Genomic DNA, 17,843 nt, shown 5'->3' on the forward strand with positions numbered 1-17,843 from the left:
TTGCTGCAGGATTTAAAACACAGGCCTGATGTGACAGCAGAGACCTTGAGAAGGGCAGACAAAGGTTGCTGTGCAGAGCACAGCCACAGGATGGTAAGAGATGGGGCAGAGATGGGCCCTGAGGATTCCACAAACACAAACAAATCACAAGGGATCAAATAAATACAGACCTGAAGGTGAAACCCATAGAAGGGAGCAAGTACCCAATAGATGTAAAAACACATGAGAAATGTCACTGCTCTGAAACAGGTAACATTTACTGTTTTTTCCCAATTTTGGAAAGACAGATTTTTTTCACAGGCTTTGCACCTTCCCTTGGACAGGAATATTCTCTTCCAACCCCCACACTCAGGAAAACACCAGTGCTACCTGCAGGAACACCAGCCTGAGATTCTCTGGAACTCACAAGAACTGTTCTGATTTGTGCCCTGTAGGCCATTCTCTGAGGTTCAGCTTAAAAAAAACCACATTCAGCTCCTGATGTGCATGACTAGAATTAAATACTGCTTTCTAAACAGAAGGAAAGCAGAGCAAGAATATGAAGTTTGACCAGTATACAAAGTTCTGATGATATTCTAGTCAAACCTAAGGAAATAAAAATATACACTGCTTATACAAATCAATCTTTATTTTCAAATGCTGCACTGCATAAAATGTGTCTGATTGCCAGCCCTGTGCATGGACACAGCCCCCTCCACCTTCCCCACCTCCCTGCTCAGCACAAGCAAAGCAAATACACACACCATCATTTGTACAGAAGAAAAAAAAAAAACCTATTTGCAACCCAATTCTCTTTTCCTTATAAATGAACAGCATTCACTGAAAAAATCACCAGAAAAATACAGTTCATTTCTGCATTCAGATGAAATGATCAGGCTCGCTACACGGCTGGTCCCATGTGTGGAAGCTGCTGGTGCTTTCAGTGCTCTTCACCTTCTTAACCCAGAAAAAGCAGCACTCTTAAGGCTCCTCTGCTTCTCATAGTGCAACTGCCTCTCCCAGAAGGCAAAACAGTGCAGAGAAACCAGAGAGCAGAGCTCCTCTGAGAACGCCAAGGCCCCGTGGCTTTGCATCAAATAATTCTCCTACAGTGACTGTTGTCTTTGCTGATGTCTTGCCAGACCAGCATTTTTTTTAACCAGCAATATTTTACCAGCAACACACACATTCTTCCCAAGTAAAAAGCGATTTCCATCCTTTGCTCCCAACAATGTTTCAGAGAAGTCCTAAATTTCATTCTGTACCCACAATCTTGTTGGAAATTATATCCATGGAGAAGGCTCTGTAGAGATTTTTGGCAATGGGAATTTGCAGAAACATGGATGCCTTTCTTATTAGGAAGAAAGGAGACCTGCTTGACAGGATGTTACACTTGTGTGCTTCTGCTTTAACTCCAATGTCCAGTCACAGCCAAACCCACAGTTGACATTCACAGCAATCTTTGAAGAGCTTCTATTTTAGGATCTGTGTTTTCTCATGTGTGCAGCAATAGAAGCCGAAATCTCAGTGCTCCTCTTATTCTGGCCATAGTAGTCCACAAAGGCACCATCAGGGCCGAGGAGGTACATAATTATTGTGTGATCCACCTGCAAGAGAGCACAGTGTGGCTTGGGAAGAGAGACCACAGAATCACAGAACACCAGCTCAGAAGGGAAATGCGGGACAGGGACCAGTAGTGGGATACAGGGAAATGCAGGACAGGGACCAGCAGTGGGATACAGGGAAATGCAGGACAGGGACCAGCAGTGGGATACAGGGAAATGCAGGACAGGGACCAGCAGTGGGATACAGGGAAATGCGGGACAGGGGCGCCCCCTGCCGGCGGACTGAAGCAGCCTCACCTATGCACATCCCGGATATTCCAAATGTATTTATATCAAAATTAACTGTACTGCAAATTTATTTAAATGACTCTGTAAGTGCTGTCTGCACCCAACTGTAACATCTTTCTCAGCAAAGACACAGAGTTCTGGCGCTGGAAGCCATGATTGCTCAGGACTGAAATACAGCTGTGCTGAGTTCAGCTGCATTAGAAATGAGAAATCACGATGACTTTGGAGCACACAGGAAAAGAGCCAGTCAAATACATAACAGATCAGAAAGATATTCGACTATTGTCAGGCTGGCTAGTTCCTGTGCTACTGTCTGCATTTTACAGGATTGTTTGGAAGACACTTTGGTAAGGTTCTGAGCTTGTAGGAGGGCATTGTGGTTCTGACAGCTTAAGTAAAGATCCAATAGCTGGTTTTAAAATATACATACTGCTCTTACCCACAGTCTTTCAGTAAGCAAAGGCTCCTTTTACTTACTATGTAATCATTGTCCTCATCCTTGGGCCCTTCACTGTAGTACACACGGTATGCTTTAGCCACTTGGTCAATCTGTGCCTTGCTACCAGTCAATCCCACCAGCTTTGGAGAAAATTCTAGACAGAAAGAAGACATTTACACATTTCAGTGAAAAGAATCCCTTCGAGGGGCTCCTTTTCAGTGCTCTGTACTGCATGCTATGAGACATGGAGGAAGAAAGCAGGAATACCTTTAACATATCTGGCAATGGCTTCTTGGTTGTCCCTCTCAGGATCAATGGTGATGAAGAGTGGGGTCAGATTAGGCAAAGATGGAATTCGATCTGTGACATTGACAATTATTATTTATTTTCGAAAATCAGGTATCATCCCTCATCTTCCTTCAAACAAGCTCACAGCCATGTAACATCAATCCAAGCCCACCCCAAGTGACTAAAAAAAGACCTTTTGGGGGAGCTTTATTTGTGTAATTTGTGAAGGAAGCAAATGACATGAGATGCAACACTCTGTGTCTGTGCTGGAGCTTCCAGTCCCCCAGCCAGAGGCTTTGCCCTGCTCAGGAGGGATGACAGACTGGCTCTGCTGCAGAAGATGCTCTGCTGTGATGCATGTGTTGGAGCACTGACACAAGGAAAGCACATTGGGCTGGTGGAGTAGGAAGAAACATTAAAACACAGTCCAGGCTCTTTCCTTCATGTTCCAGCCATGACTGAATGGACTTCATTTTGATCTGATTTCCCTCATGCTTCAGGAGACAATCTCATAGAGATTAACTAAAACAGAGGGGAAAAAATCCTCACATACCTCACAGTCACTTCTTGGCAAAAACACAATGCAATATATTTCCTGTAACCCGCCACCATCTTTTTACTCCCAAGTCCCCTGCTGTGGACATATCAGTGCTGTCACATCAGACCCTAGTGACACTAGGGGCTCATCTATGTACCCCTTAGCAATTAGTTCCATTACTGAATATTAGCCAGCAGCATTTTAAGAAAAATATTACCAGTCATCACCATCTATAGTATTTTATCAGAATAAACCTGACCTACCCAAAAATCCCTGTTTACGGACCCTTAGGCCAACTGAATTCCCATACCAATTTCGTCTACCACTGCAATCATTTTCTCCAGTTCATCAGGACAGATGTCAGGGCAGTGAGTGAAGCCAAAGTAGATCAGCACCCACTGGCCAATGTAGTCCTCGCTGGTCCTGGGCTGTCCCTCATGGCTCACGAGCGAGAAGGGCCCTCCCAGCAGCGGCTTCCCAATGCCTCGGTTTCGTTCCTTCTCCAGCTCTACAAAACACGAGTGGGAATTAAACACCCCCATGCCACAGTGCACAACGCTTCCCAGGCAAGCCTTGGGAGCAGCCACTGCTCAGGGTCGTGTCAAGATCCACCAGCACCTGTCATGCAGAAACTCAATGTGCACGTGCCTTCCCCAAAGCATTCCTTTTGGACAAATTCAAATATATCACTAAATTCCTTTGTAACACAACTTTATCTTTCGTTGCAACTCAACCGCGTTTTTGTTTAAAAAGGGAGAAATAAAGACAGGCATCTGACCTGCTGTGAAACATGGAAACCAGCATCCATTGAAAACTGAACATACCCTAAAAGCTGCAATATCTCCGTTTTCAACAGCAAATTCATGAAAAGGAAATGTGTGGGCAGTTCCTGCAGGAGAGGGCAAAGCTCACGGGTGGCACGGCAGGAACCCATGGAGCACACAACACCCATCTCCGTGTCTGCGCTGCACAGGCTGGCACAGCGTGCGGCCAAACACAACTATTCCAACCCAGGAACTCGAAAAAAGCTAAACCCTGAATTGCTTTAAATTTTTTAAAATTTTCGGCGGCACTTCCGTAAACGCAGGTGCCAAGTGGCCCTGTGGCAAAGCACAGTGACGATGCCCAAGCTGGTAACATACACCTGAACGCAAACCCCACATCACCTAACCACGGAAACAGCTCCGTCTGAACACGAGACGCGCCATCCCCGGCTCTCCTCCCGCGCCCCGCACTCACCCTCCTCCTTGCGCCGCTTCATCACCTTCATGCCGGCCAGCAGCCCGCCGCCCAGCACCACGGTGGCCGCCAGCGACCGCCACGACAGGAGCTGCGGGGACAAGGCGCTTGGTGACTGCTCAGGCCACGGGAGCGGCCCGGCCCGCCGCCCGCCCTCACTCCCTCACTCCCTCACTCCCTCACTCACCCGCCTCTGGGCGCCCGCCCGCGGCCCGCGGCCCGGCGGCAGCTGCGACAGCGGGCGGCTGCGGGGAGCGGGCAGCAGCGCCCAGCCCCTCACGGCCGCGCCCGGCAGCGGCCATCGGCCCGCGCCCGCCCGCAGCCGCCACAGCGCCGCCGCCATGTTCCCGGCAGCGGCCCGCCCCTTCCGCCCCGCCCGAGGCCGCCATGCAGGCGGCGCCGCGCGTCGCCTTCGGGGTCGTCGCCGACATCCAGTTCGCGGACGCGGAGGACGGCTACGACTTCGGCGGCTGGCGGCGGCGCTACTACCGGAACAGCCTGCGCTTGCTGCGGGAGGCGGTGCGGGCGTGGGCCGCCGAGAGCCCGCCGATAGACTTCGTGCTGCAGCTGGGCGATAGCATCGATGGGCAGAACGCGCGGCGCGGCGAGGCCGAGAGCGCCTTGCAGCAGGTGCTGGAGGTTCTGGGACAGCTCTCGGTGCCGGTACACCACGCGTGGGGCAACCACGAGCTCTACAACTTCAGCCGGGCCCGGCTGGTGCACACCGGGCTGTACAGCCGGCCCGCGGGCGGCTCGGACGGGCCGCCGGACCGGGAGTGCCACGCTTATCACTGCAGCCCGGCGCCGCGGCTCCGCCTCGTCGTGCTCGACAGCTACGACGTGAGCACCCTGGGCACGGACCCCGGCTGCCCCCGCTACCAGGAGTCCCTGCGGTCGCTGCGGGAGAAGAACTCCAACGATGACCTCAACAACCCCGAAGGTAGCTCCGGCTTGGCTGGGACTCGGGCGGCAGGACCTTCGCTGTCCGGAGCTGCCGGTGCTGACAGCGGGATGCCGGGGGCTCGAGCATGTGCCCCATTGCTGCTCACCTCCGCCGCCTCCCTGCCGCCAGTGCGGGTCCAGGCGGGCACGGGAGATGCTCCCCCGTAGAGTCGATGCTGTGGCTCTGGGCTGGGGCTGTGCCGTGCTCTGTGCTCCGTAGGATCAGAACAGCACGCAGCACTGAGCTGTGCCCACCCCATCCCGTGCCCGGGAGGGCATCCAGCAGTGGAAACCTGTTTGTGTAGTGTCCTCAAAACTCCCGAAAACGCTAACGAATAATCTTCTTCTTTGTGCAAGGGGGACGGAGTTTTGATCCAAGAAATGCAAAAAAACCAAACCCCCCCCCCCCCCCAAACCCTGAAGGTTCTGAGAGTAAACCAACCATCAGCAGATTTACATAAGGCAAATAGAGGGGCCATAGGAGGTGTATGCATTTGTGCCTAATCTTCTTCTTCATTACAGGGCTCAAAGAACCTCACTTTGTAGCATTTAATGGAGGATTCAGCCAAGCTCAGCTGGACTGGTTCGATGAAGTCCTCAAGTTCTCTGACGAAAACCAAGAAAAAGTTATAGTTACGGGTAGGTGGATAGGGAGGGGGATAAACAGACAATCAGTATGGATTGTGTTGGAAGGGCCCTTAAAGCTCATCTAGTTCCAGCCCCTATATTTGATGGGGAGTGTATACTCCCATGGAAATACGTGGGGGAAAAAAATTAGCTAGCCCATGTGTGTTAGCTGTGGAAAACATGCAGTTGGTCTGGTGAGGTACAGATGCAGAACAGCAACCATGCCTCACTCTGGGGGCGAGGTGAGCTCTCACTACTCAGCTGGATGGCTGAACTTCCCAGCAATGAGGCAGCTTTGTTACACTTTAACTCTCTGTATTTCTTTCCCTCTGCACTGCAGCTCACGTGCCCATCCATCCCTGCGCTTCCAACGGGGTTTGCCTGGCCTGGAATTACGAGGCAGCGCTGTCAGTGATCCACTCGCACCGGTGTGTGGTCTGTGTGCTGGCAGGGCACCTGCACGACGGCGCCTACTGCCTGGACTCCCACGGAGTTCATCACCTCACCCTGGAGGGCGTCATCGAGACCCCACCCGAGAGCAACGCCTTTGCAACTGTTTATGTCTATGAGGATAAACTGGTACTGAAGGGAAAGGGCAGGATTCCCGACAGAGTTATGTGTTTCTGAAATACCACGGAAATACAGATTGCTCTTCTGTGCTTTCTGTCCGAGGAAGGACTCGGACAAGAACACAGGAGATTCAGCTGTTTGCTTTTAGAAAGCTGTGCATGGCTGATTCTTATTGCTTTAGCTCAGGAGTTTTTCTCTTGGTTACAGAATTTTAGGAATTACGTTTCTCTCAGAAAGCACCTTATTTCTTTTTGGAGAATAGGGAAGGCCAGTAATTAATATACTCAAATGCAGAATGCTGATTTCAAACATCAAATTCAGACTGGATTGCTACTGTGAAAAGATGTAAACCATGTAATGAATATTGTTCAGAAAAAGCTCCACTGCTGTTCTCTCAGTGAGCATTAAAGCATGCAGAGTTGTACCTGCCCAGCCACCTCTCTATTTATTTTCTGTGAACATGACAGTAAGGTCTCATGTCTGGCAGAATATATCCAGCCTGTAGCCTAATCTAGTCATCCAACAGTGCTTTAGAAGTCTGAAGCAATCCTCAGAAAAAGCTGAGCCTAAGGAGAATGGAGACCATCTGTGCTGCACCATGGAATGCTGCAGATACTCAGGCTGTGTGTGCACAGCTGGGATCACCTGCAGCAGTGCTGAGAACGTGAGCTCTGACACCCACCTAAATAAAGGTGGTGTGTGTTACTCCTGGAGATGTCCTGGCTCTGTCCCAGCCAGCTCCTGAGTCCAGTGTATCCACCTGTGCTTCTTTCTCCAGGATGAATAGTGGGACATGCTTGCTGCTGCATGGCTCCTGCTTTTCAAAAAAATTAGGTGAGCAGCAAGTTGTCACAGTGCCCACATCTGCTGGTGACAAGCTTGAATATGTATCTCCCAGAAAATAAAAAGATACAGAGGCTTTCATTGAGTTTTCTTTAAAAAAATATGTATTTATTACTCAGTAAAATCAGTGACTTTCAGTTAAAGATAATAGCAAAAATATTTTTTTCAGATATATTCTATATATGATTTTAGCACAGGACAGAAATACTGACTGCTTAATTTTCCAATAATACTGAAATGGATTATCCAGGCACATTTTTGAAAGTTCTATGGCTGTAAATAGTCATTTATTAAAACAGTAATTGCTTTACTTGTCCCTTATGTTATAGAACAGTAGATTTCCCAAACTACGAGGTGATTGGAGAGTGACTAAGGATGCAATGACATCTTGAATATACCATCAGAACAGACATTAGATCAATATAATGGAAAATATAAGAAGAAGCAAGGTGAACAGTCTCCATAGAAAAATTCCTCACTCAGATTTCCTCAGACAGCATTCCTCAACGTTTTACCAAATCTCAATTGGCACTGCTGGAAGCAGCCAGGTATTCTTGGGTGCCATCAAACTGACACCTTTCGTTAAGCACCAAAAACAAAGGCAAGTAAGGTCAGCATAGTTACTTAGACTTTCTCCCACCCAGTTAAATCACTGTTTTGCAGTGTGTTGGCCAAGACTCTCTCATGTCTTTGTTCACATAAATGTACAGCCATGACACAAAGGGGAAGAGGGCAACAACGACTGCAGCGACCAAGCGAACTCCTCCCAGCGGACTCCTATAACGGAACAAATCCAACAGAGCTACTTCAAATCACTGAATCTTCAAGGTTGATAAAGACAATGATCATCAAGACCAACTTTGAACTGCAAACCACCATGCCCACTAGACCCTATGGTGCAGTGCCACATCCAGTCATTTTTTTTGAACACTTCCAGGAATGGTGATTCCACCACCTCCCTGGGCAGCCTGTGCCAATGCCTGACCACTCTTTCAGTGAAGGAATTTTCCCTAGGATCTAATTACAACCTCCCCTGGCACAGCTCGAGGCTGTTTCCTCTGGTCCTGTCCCTTGCTCTCCAGGACCAGAACCTGACCCCCATGTGGCTCATCCTCCTGTCAGGGAGTTGTAGAGAGTGAAAAGGTCCCCCCTGAGTCTCCTTTTCTCAGACGGAGTCCCTCCAGCTCCCTTGGTGACTCCTGATGCTCCAGACCCTTCCCCAACTGTTCCCTTCCCTGGACATGCTCCAGACCCTTCCCGAACTCTGTTCCCTTCCCTGGACATGCTCCAGCCCCTCAAAGTCATTTCTGAAATGAGCTGCCCAAACCTGACCCCAGGACTGGAGGTGCCTCAGCAATGCCAGCACAGGGGACAGGCACAGTCCTCATCCTGCTGACCACACCATGGCTGGAACAGGCCAGGATGTCCTTGGCCTTCCTGGCCACTACTACAGCTACCACATAACATTCACATCTTCTGGCAGCTGAACAGACAGCAGAGAGCTTTTGGCCACTTTAATGAGGTCCTATGGATGCACCACCAGAGTCTTTTACTGCAGAGGCACAAAATTTTCTGACAACTCAGGCTACAGAAACTGGTTGGAATTAAAAAATAAAAAACAAAAACAAAAAACATCTAAGCAAAGGGAAAATGCCCCTATTATGGCAGGGGGCCAGAAAAAGTGCCTAATGTAGCCTTACGTTCTCCCCTGCCCCAACCTCTATCTGTGCAAGATCCTCCACCAGCTGGGCATCTGGAAGGTTTGGAGGGTGACATGAAACAGGAAAACAAGCTGCCAAAATTGACTGTGTGTTTTCAAGGAGCTAGTCACTAAATGTGAACATTGGAATGGATTATTAAAAAAAAAAGAGAAAACTTACTTTGCTGAACTGCGACAAAGACTCATCCATACTGTAATAATCACCAGACCAAACAACTCTCTAAAAAGCCAAATAAAAAACAGATCTGAAAATAATACAAACAATACAAATTTTGCCTGTAAAATAGTAGTGGCTGCTCCTTTGGAGAAGTTCCATATATTTTACCAGGATTATAATTATAAAGGTATATACAAATCAGGGAAGCAATGACTGTTCACTTCCCAAGCAGTGTGTCCAAGGAGCCACTGGTTTGGAGCATTATGGTCCCTCCTCTTTGGTCTAATTCCTCTGGACCAACAGAATTTACTACAACAGCCCAGGAAATAAAGTTTTGGAAGGCGACACCAGGAGAAGATGGCCTGGTGAGCTGGATTTGGGTGGGGGCCAATAAAACCCACTGTTTACCTGCCTTCCTCTTCATGAAAAATGTTTCCTTGAGCATAAGCAAACAAAGAGCAAGCCAAGGCAATGGTCCCAACAACACAGCCAGCAGAGTGAAGGTCACAGAGGCTCCTCCAAACACCATTGTCTGGGGAAAAAAATAGACTGTCAGCCACTACCATGAATCATGAATAAACCCATCTGGTTCTTCTACAGGCCTGAATGGTAAATACCCCTTGGTGAATTTACATAAACCTGCAGTTTTACAAAAGCTGTGCTATTATAATCTTTATTTTCCACAGATCTTGGCACAAGGAAAACACTAACTATGAGTTTAACATGCAGATTCTCTTGACCAGCCAAAAGCCATTATGCCACCTATTACACAGTAAACCTCCCCTGAAATATTCAAAACCACAAGCAACCAATCCTCATGAGTTCTGAACTTAGGAATACTGCCACTTTATATTCTTAAAGTATCCAGAATGCCAAGAGACTGCAATGGTGTCATCTGTGACAATATCGTGCACTCCTGGAGGTTTTCCTTTTCCTTTTGAGGGTGATTTTAGTTCATTCAGTGTAAGTAATTCATCCAGATACAGTCACTTTTCGTATATAAAATGGCCTTAGATTCATTTCCACTGAATTAAAATACAAAAATCTTAACTATGTTCTGAAGACCTGAAACAAACCTGATCTAAATGATCCTCTGAACTGCCATTAGCTCCCACAGTGAACAGCCTTTGAATGTTCTTATTGCTGCCCATTGCTCTTTGGGGCAGCTGCAAATACCTGGCACTGAACAAGACCTTTAGCACTTTCGTGGGACTGTGCAAAGCTCAGATGCTCTTGCACGAGGTAGATAAACAAAAACACAGATTTACAACAACGAAACAAAGTGATTTAAAGTGCTAAGGTCAACACAGAGCCAGGTTCAGAGCATGCTCCCAGGCTTTTGCTCCAGAAGGCTTTGAGCTGGAATTGGGGTGCAAAGGCAAACCCATCCCAGCAGCTGGGTTTTCTTCTGGCCTGCTCTCCTCACCTGCAGCATGTCCAGCCACCAACATTAAAGCAATGATCAGCTTCTGTAGAAATAAGTCCTGCAGCGTTTTGCCTTCAGAAGGTAATAGGATGTGTTTCCACACGGCCTGATTTTAATTCGTGGTTTAATTAAAAAAAAATAAAGCAAAACAACCTTTTGAGGGCAAAATTTGAGCAGAGACTGTTTTGCACACCAGTATCATACCTGTTATTGAAGGGTTGATGCTGACAAGCAGTGTCAGGGCAGCTGGCACTAAGTAGACAACCTGTTAATGACATATAAATCTACTCGGTAGCAAAACTTAGCAAGGTCAGGAAGCAGAAGTGCCCAGCCACAGCACCACTTCTCCTTTTCGCAGCAGTTTGTCAGAGGCACAGGCAGATCCCAGTCCCTCACCCTCTGGCATGCCTTGGCACTGCTAGTGCTCATCTTCAGCATCACCACTCACAATCCCGGGCCGTCAGCCCACAGCCGGCCCTTGTTCCTCTGCTTCTGGGTTACGGAATACTGGCTGTCTCACCAACCACTGCAGAGCCCCTTCCCTGAATCCTGATCCTCCAGGGAAAGCACGCACACACACACACACACACACACACTGTCCCGGTGCCCCCGCAGCTCCTGTCACACACACACACACACACACTGTCCCCTCCGCCCGCAGCTCCTGTGACACACACACACACACGGTCCCCGTCCCCCCGCAGCTCCTGTGGCACACATACACACACACACACACACACACACACACACACACACTGTCCCCTCCGCCCGCAGCTCCCGTCACACACACACACACACACACACACACACACACACTGTCCCCTCCGCCCGCAGCTCCCGTCACACACACACACACACACACACTGTCCCCTCCGCCCGCAGCTCCCGTCACACACACACACACACACACACTGTCCCCTCCGCCCACAGCTCCTGTGACACACACACACACACTGTCCCCGTCCCCCCGCAGCTCCTGTCACACACACACACACACGGTCCCCGTCCCCCCGCAGCTCCAGCGCAGGCCCGGGGCTGCTCAGTGCCCGCGGCAGGACGGGCCCAGGAGCGGGCCCGGCTCCCCGATGCCCGGAGTGGCACAAGGCGGCTCCCGGGGGCACTCAAGGCAAGCACAGCCCTTCGGGCACAGAGCGGTGCCGGGCAGGAGGAGCGGGAGCAGCTCGGGGTGCTCTGCACAGGCAAGAGATGCTCTGCAGGGGCAAGCGTAGATCTGCGGTGAATTAAGGCAGATCGTGGAAGCACGGTCTGATTGCAGCCGTCGGTGCAGCACAGACATCGTTTTCCCGGCGCTCTTCAGCTGGAAGCCGGGACGTTTCCTCCGGCGGCCCCGGATCGGACGGCGTTAGCGGGGCTGAGACCTCCGGGGCAGGAGGTGCCGAAGGGGAAGGGACGGGCGGCCCGTACTCACCGTCCAGAGCCCCGCGTCGGGGTCGTTGACCTGCAGCGGGAGGCGCGCACTGAGACCCCGCAGCCTCCGGCCCGGCCGGGGCCGCGCTCCGCGGGCGGGGAGCGGGGGGGACGGGAGGGGAGCCCCGGCCTCACCTGCACGGCGGCCGCCAGCCCGAAGAAGGCGGCCATGAGGACATTGCAGAGCCGCCACAGCCGCGCCGCCATGGCCGGGCCGGGAGGCGGGACAGAGGGACGGGACAGAGGGACGGGACACGGGCGGGCCGCGGCGCCGAGCCCGGCCCCGACCCTGATCCTGATACCGGCCCCGATCCTGATCCCGTTTCCCGGCCCCGACCCTGATCCCGAGCCCGAGCCCGGCCTCGATCCTGATCCCGTTTCCCGGCCCCGATCCTGATCCCGGCCCCGATCCCGGTCGCGGGGCCGCCCGGACGGGACGATCAGCACGGCGATACTGCGAAGGAGGTGAGGTCCTGGCACAGGTTTCCCAGAGAAGCTGTGGCTGCCCCTGGATCCCTGGAAATGTCCAAGGCCAGGCTGGACGGAGCTTGGATCATCCTGGGATAGTGGAAGGTGTCTCTGCACATGGCAGGGGGCTAAATGAGATGAGTTTTAAGGCAGCTTCCAACCCAAAACATCCTATGAATTTTGTAATGGTTCAGAATTAGTTTTGTGTTTAAGAGATTCAATCATTTTGTGTAGTCTGAAGAACCAAAAAGGATATTGCTCAGAAGAATAGCATTGGCCCATCATTCACTGATCATTTATGATGATAAGTGCTAACAAGTGAGGAATTGAAAGTGAGTCCTTTAGAAATGTGGTATTTACCAAAACCGAGCCTCTGTAAGATCATGTCTTCCACTGATTTCAGTATGAGCATCATACAGTTCCCTCAGCACCCAAGAGAATCAGGTCTTGCTGAATTGTTATGTGGAGTACATGTAAATGTGCCCACATTCGTGGAAAGGATTATTTCTCAGCTTATTTTTAACTGTGTCTTTCCTTGAGCAGGTTACAAGAGATGAAATTACTGCAAATAAAGCCAGAGAGTTGTCTTTGTGAGAGTCCCTACCCCTCACCTCAAAAGAAGCAGAGCTCTAGTAATGAATCACCTTCATTCCTTGTTTCCAGGTCAAGGATAGGCTCATGAATGTATTTCCTAACTTAGAGGAAGTAATTTTGGGCTAGCAAATGGAAATGTCAAGGATTAAAAAGCAACAGTGGTGATAAAAAGTCTAAGAAGAATGTAAGAGACGGCATGTCTTCCATTAGCATAATAATTATTAACATAATATGATAGGAAAATAAAAGCAGCCAAGCTTTTCAGGCACACCAATTCTTCTTTGTGTGGGAAACAAAATTATGAGTCACTGCCCATTTTTTCCAACCATACTAGCTGATCTTCAAAACGAAAATTAATCTGCATTGAAGTCTTTGGCTCTTTAATTTGTCTTATCACAAGTTATTGTGCAAATTTGCACAGCCCACCTAGTTTCTGGCACAGGTGGGCTGCTCCTCGACATCTCATGGGCAGCACAGTCAGGAGGGAGAGAGAGCAGATGGGAGAAACTGATGGAGACTAGGAAGGAAGGAAAGAAACAGCTGGGCAGACACATAGAGGACCCTGCGTGGCATGGGACACTGCTGAGGGGAAGAGAAGGCTGGGTTAGCAGAAAGCAGCTTCTAATGGGCACTTGGGAGGCATGGCATGGAAGGTTTGGCAATCCTGTGAGTGACCAAAGTTCAGTGACACGAGAGCAAGGGAAGGCAAAAGGGCCCTCTGTCTCTCCTGAGCATGGGGTTGGAAGGAGGGATTGGTTTACCAGCTGTGGCATCCTTTGCTGCTCTAATTCACAAAATCACAGAATATTCTGAGTTGGAAGGGACCCATGAGGATCATAGAGTCCAGCTCTTGAGTGGATTGCCTGTACAGGGATCAAACTCACAACCTTCACGTTAGCATCATGGTCTGGCCAACTGAGCTAAATGGAATTCAAAAGCAATCAGGCTGTAACATGCCTTAGAAATAAAAAGGGGTTTCAGTGGTGGGTGTGCTTACTAAAAAGAAAAGGTCGAGGCTGTTCACTTTAAAGCTTTACCAACCATCCTGAACACTCCCTCCAACCACCCGCTGCAGGGACACAGGAGACTTTGTCGGCAGGAGGCAATACTGACTTCTCCCATGAGAGGGAGGCCAAGAACCTTTAGTATCCTTGAGTAGAACTTGAGCTAGTCGTTCCTCGGTATTAAGCTAAACATCTTCCCTCCTTATGGCTCTCTGCAGCTGCTGCTCACCCCTTAGCAGTCTGATCTTATCTTCACTGTGGCAGCTCTGCCTGTAAAGAACAGAGGCAGCAGGGATGGGCCCTGCAGCCAAGCTGTGATATTGAGAGCCAGGACATTTCTCAAGGGCCTCTACCAGAGATGTTAGTATAACACAGCCATAGTCACCCATCACAGTGACCCATTTCATAATGGCCCTCATCCTTGTGTCATGAATGGTGATAGATTGGTTTAGATGGATCAAAAGTGATTAAAGGGCTCTGGGTGGGCAGGTGAAGGGTTCGGGGCCTTTGGTGTGTTCCTGGCCTCAGAACCCCAACTGCAATTCCAATAGGGACATCTGGAGATAAATGCATGGTTGCACAGGTGATATTGCCAAAAGGGCTCTGGGTTTAGTTCCCTTGACTGGTGGGTCAGGTGCCAGGAGCAGGGAGGGATGGTGCCCACCTTCCTGAGAATGGAAGCAGCCCTGTGTTCCCTCAATGACCAACTTCAGAGGACACATTTCTGAAGCAAAGGCAAGCCCATCCCTGGGAGTGTTTTTGCTCAAGGACCTGGGTGCACCAGGTGAGTAATGCAGAGGGACGGGAAAATGATACATACCTCAAGGGAATTTGATTTTTTTTGTGAGAACAGTCTGTAATGTTCACTTTCATATGTAATATCAGTTGTTGATTGACAATGCCACTGTATGTCACAGCTATCATGGACAATGAGTATGGACTGCTCCAGATACACCAGTCATGGACTAACTGAACTCAACAGACACCTTGGTGGAGATGGCCAGTGACTACTGAAATAATAGCTGTGGTCATGTAGAGTTATATGAAAATATATGTATATAACGTAGTTGGAAAGCATAAGATCCAGGCATGATGTAAATGGTACAGAAAAAGGGGTGGATGATGTCCTGGTTTCAGAGGGAAGGGCATATGAGGAAAAAGTGCTGATAAACCACTCTCATGTCCTGGTGTGGCACAATATTTTAGGAATAAAGCGTTAAGTAACAGATGTCACATACGTTGACTTCAGGAAGGTTTTTAACATTGGTTGTCCTGATCCCTTCTTAAAAAGATAGAAGGGCATGGTGAGTGTAAAACTGGTGAGATCATTGTACTTCAAGTGCTAATTATCAGTGTTTGTCAAAATGGAAGGACATATTCAGAGGATTTTTGCAGGGGTCCCTTCTGATGCCAGATCTTTTTAATTACTTCAGTTAACAGCCTGGATGATTAACATCCATGACTGCCTTATTAAACCTGCTAATTACTCCAGGCTGTTGAGGACAGCAAAGACAACAGGATTCAGCACTAGATGGAGAAATGGCCTGCAATCTACAGGGCAATATTCAACAAGTACAACTTCTAGCATTACTTTTATGAGCAGTGAGCAACACAGGTTCAGGTGAGGGAACAGGGTGGATGCACTTTTCAAAAAAACCCCAAACCAAGCCAAAAAACAAGCAAACAAAACCAAATAGAAACTAAAAGCCCCACAAAAAAAAAAAAAAAAAAAACCCACAAAAAACCAAAACCACAAAAAAACCACAAAAAACCCCAAAACCCAAACAAACCCACCACAACAACAACAACCCTTCCCCCCAAAATAACATTCCCCAACCCCCCAAAAAAAAGTCCACAGTGTAATGAGAGCAAACTGAACACCAGCAATGGAAAAGGCAAATGCCATCGTGGAGCATGTGAGCTGTAGCCTCCAAGGCACACTGGGATAGTGTGCCTAGTTAGGGATGCTGTACTTCAAAAAACGCAGACGGACAGAGAAAACATCAAAGGAGGTCAGTGAGGATGCTGGGAGGCATAGAAAACAGGAAGAAATGCTGAAGGAAATGAATTGATGCAATATGTAGAAGAGAAAGCTGAGGCAAGGGCAAGAAGTGAAACATTGCAGTTCATCATTGCACATCATCAAGTGCCCAAGGGGTCATTTTGAAGAAGGCTATGGCCATAGTGAACAGGGCAGGATATAAAGGATTTGAAATAATAATAATAAAAAAATCCTGAAGTTAGGTTTTTGGATGATGTTAGGATGTGTGCCAGAACAGATTGCTAGGGAATGGCACAATCCCCATCACTGGAGGTCTTTAAGGAAAGGTTTCACAAACGTGTCAGAACAGGTTTGTTGATCCTCCCAGATTTGCAGTGAGGGAGAAGTAGGACTTTAGCTAACTGTAAGCAAACCATGTGTAGGTGGCACACAGCAGAAGTGGAAGTCAGCTTGTGCCAGTGTTTACCAGTAGGCACTGGGTTTCTGCATCAAAGCCAAGGTGCCAACCCTGGACCTGCTCTCAGGGGTTAATGCAGAAGAGAAAGCTAAATCAGAACAGGGAAGAGAAAGGAAAGATGTGGAACTAGGGAAGGGAATGTTCTTTGTGTCAGGACTCAAACTGCACCCTTTGCCCCTGCCTCCCCCGAAGAAGCTTAACTCCCAATATTTAAGACCAGTTCGCTTGTAAGAGCAAGTGGTTTAATCACCATCAGGTGGCTTTGGAGCATTTTGAAAAAGAACGGAAGAAACCATGTGTGTGTATATGTGTGTGTATGTATGTATGTATATACTTTTGTATGTATGTATATACTCTTTACTCATTCACCTGGCACCTATCTTTAGCCAAAGCTCTTACTTTGGTTCCCACCTAAGCTACATTACAGCTGTGTTGCTGCTGTGTGCAGCCGTGTCCTGGAGCTGTGAGCCAGATCCTGACCTGGGAACTCAAACGTCAGCCCTGCCCATTACAGAAACTTGTCTGAAGCCCAGACTGAGCCCAGTCACTGCCGTGGGACTGCACTGCTCACCTGGCTCAGGTCTGGCCTCTGGCTGTGGAGGCCACTGCCCCTCCACCATGTTATGCTGCACGTCTCTCACAGATCAGCCATCCCTGGTGCTTCCCCATGTTGTGTAGGTGAAGGTGCAGGGTTGGGATTCTGCTGGTACTGGGCAATGAGTGTCCCATACAGGAATATGGGAGGAGAGGATAAGGATACACTTTCACCTGGTGTGTCTGTGGGCTTTGCTACAGGCTCTTCCAGGTGCTGGCACTGATGGTTGCCACCCATGTTGCTCACACTAACCACACCCAGGAAGGGTTGTTCCTTGTTGAAGCTCTGGGTACAAGTGACTCTCATTCCTCGCCTAAGTGGTGGAGGGGCCAGACTGGAAGCAGCTTTGGAAAAGTGAGCAATATCCCTAGAGAGGGTAGAGGCCAAGCTGGGACAGTGAAGCGCAGCAGCCTAAGTTCAAACCCAGCTAAGAAGTTACTGGGATTTTGGCTTGTGTGAGAGGGGTTATGGTGTTCCCCAAGGCAAAGGAAAGCTGCATCCTTGGCAGGGAGACGGGTGAATTATCAGGAGTTGGGAGCAGAAAGAGGGAGATGGTCAGGACTAGTTCTGACCTCTTCTCCCACTTCCTGGTACAGGTGAGCTCAGCAGTGTGAGCAGAGCAGGGTTTGGACAGAAGGCTAGGCTCCCTCTGTGCCCCATGGGCTCTTCCAGCC

At 49.2% G+C, this 17,843-nt stretch overlaps 3 protein-coding genes across 3 annotated transcripts; 1 reads left to right on the forward strand and 2 right to left on the reverse strand.

Moving 5' to 3' along the window:
- Positions 1-236: 236 nt before the first annotated feature.
- On the reverse strand, positions 237-4,656 carry SCO1 (synthesis of cytochrome C oxidase 1). The gene is made up of 6 exons (XM_066332143.1): positions 4,524-4,656; positions 4,337-4,427; positions 3,408-3,605; positions 2,539-2,631; positions 2,310-2,425; positions 237-1,586 (listed from the first exon to the last, which is right to left on the reverse strand). The coding sequence occupies exons 2-6, from the start codon at positions 4,365-4,367 to the stop codon at positions 1,458-1,460; spliced, it is 567 nt and encodes a 188-aa protein (XP_066188240.1). The 5' UTR covers positions 4,368-4,427; positions 4,524-4,656; the 3' UTR covers positions 237-1,457.
- Positions 4,657-4,712: 56 nt separating this feature from the next.
- On the forward strand, positions 4,713-6,899 carry ADPRM (ADP-ribose/CDP-alcohol diphosphatase, manganese dependent). Its single transcript, XM_066332142.1, has 3 exons — positions 4,713-5,276; positions 5,801-5,917; positions 6,246-6,899. The coding sequence occupies exons 1-3, from the start codon at positions 4,724-4,726 to the stop codon at positions 6,530-6,532; spliced, it is 957 nt and encodes a 318-aa protein (XP_066188239.1). The 5' UTR covers positions 4,713-4,723; the 3' UTR covers positions 6,533-6,899.
- A 505-nt stretch (positions 6,900-7,404) lies between these two features.
- TMEM220 (transmembrane protein 220) lies at positions 7,405-12,258 on the reverse strand. Its single transcript, XM_066332144.1, has 6 exons — positions 12,185-12,258; positions 12,051-12,080; positions 10,826-10,886; positions 9,604-9,727; positions 9,199-9,258; positions 7,405-8,095 (listed from the first exon to the last, which is right to left on the reverse strand). The coding sequence occupies exons 1-6, from the start codon at positions 12,254-12,256 to the stop codon at positions 7,963-7,965; spliced, it is 480 nt and encodes a 159-aa protein (XP_066188241.1). The 5' UTR covers positions 12,257-12,258; the 3' UTR covers positions 7,405-7,962.
- Positions 12,259-17,843: the final 5,585 nt, after the last annotated feature.

The sequence above is a fragment of the Sylvia atricapilla genome, chromosome 18, assembly GCF_009819655.1.
Source record: "Sylvia atricapilla isolate bSylAtr1 chromosome 18, bSylAtr1.pri, whole genome shotgun sequence".
Taxonomy (NCBI): Eukaryota; Metazoa; Chordata; class Aves; order Passeriformes; family Sylviidae; genus Sylvia; species Sylvia atricapilla.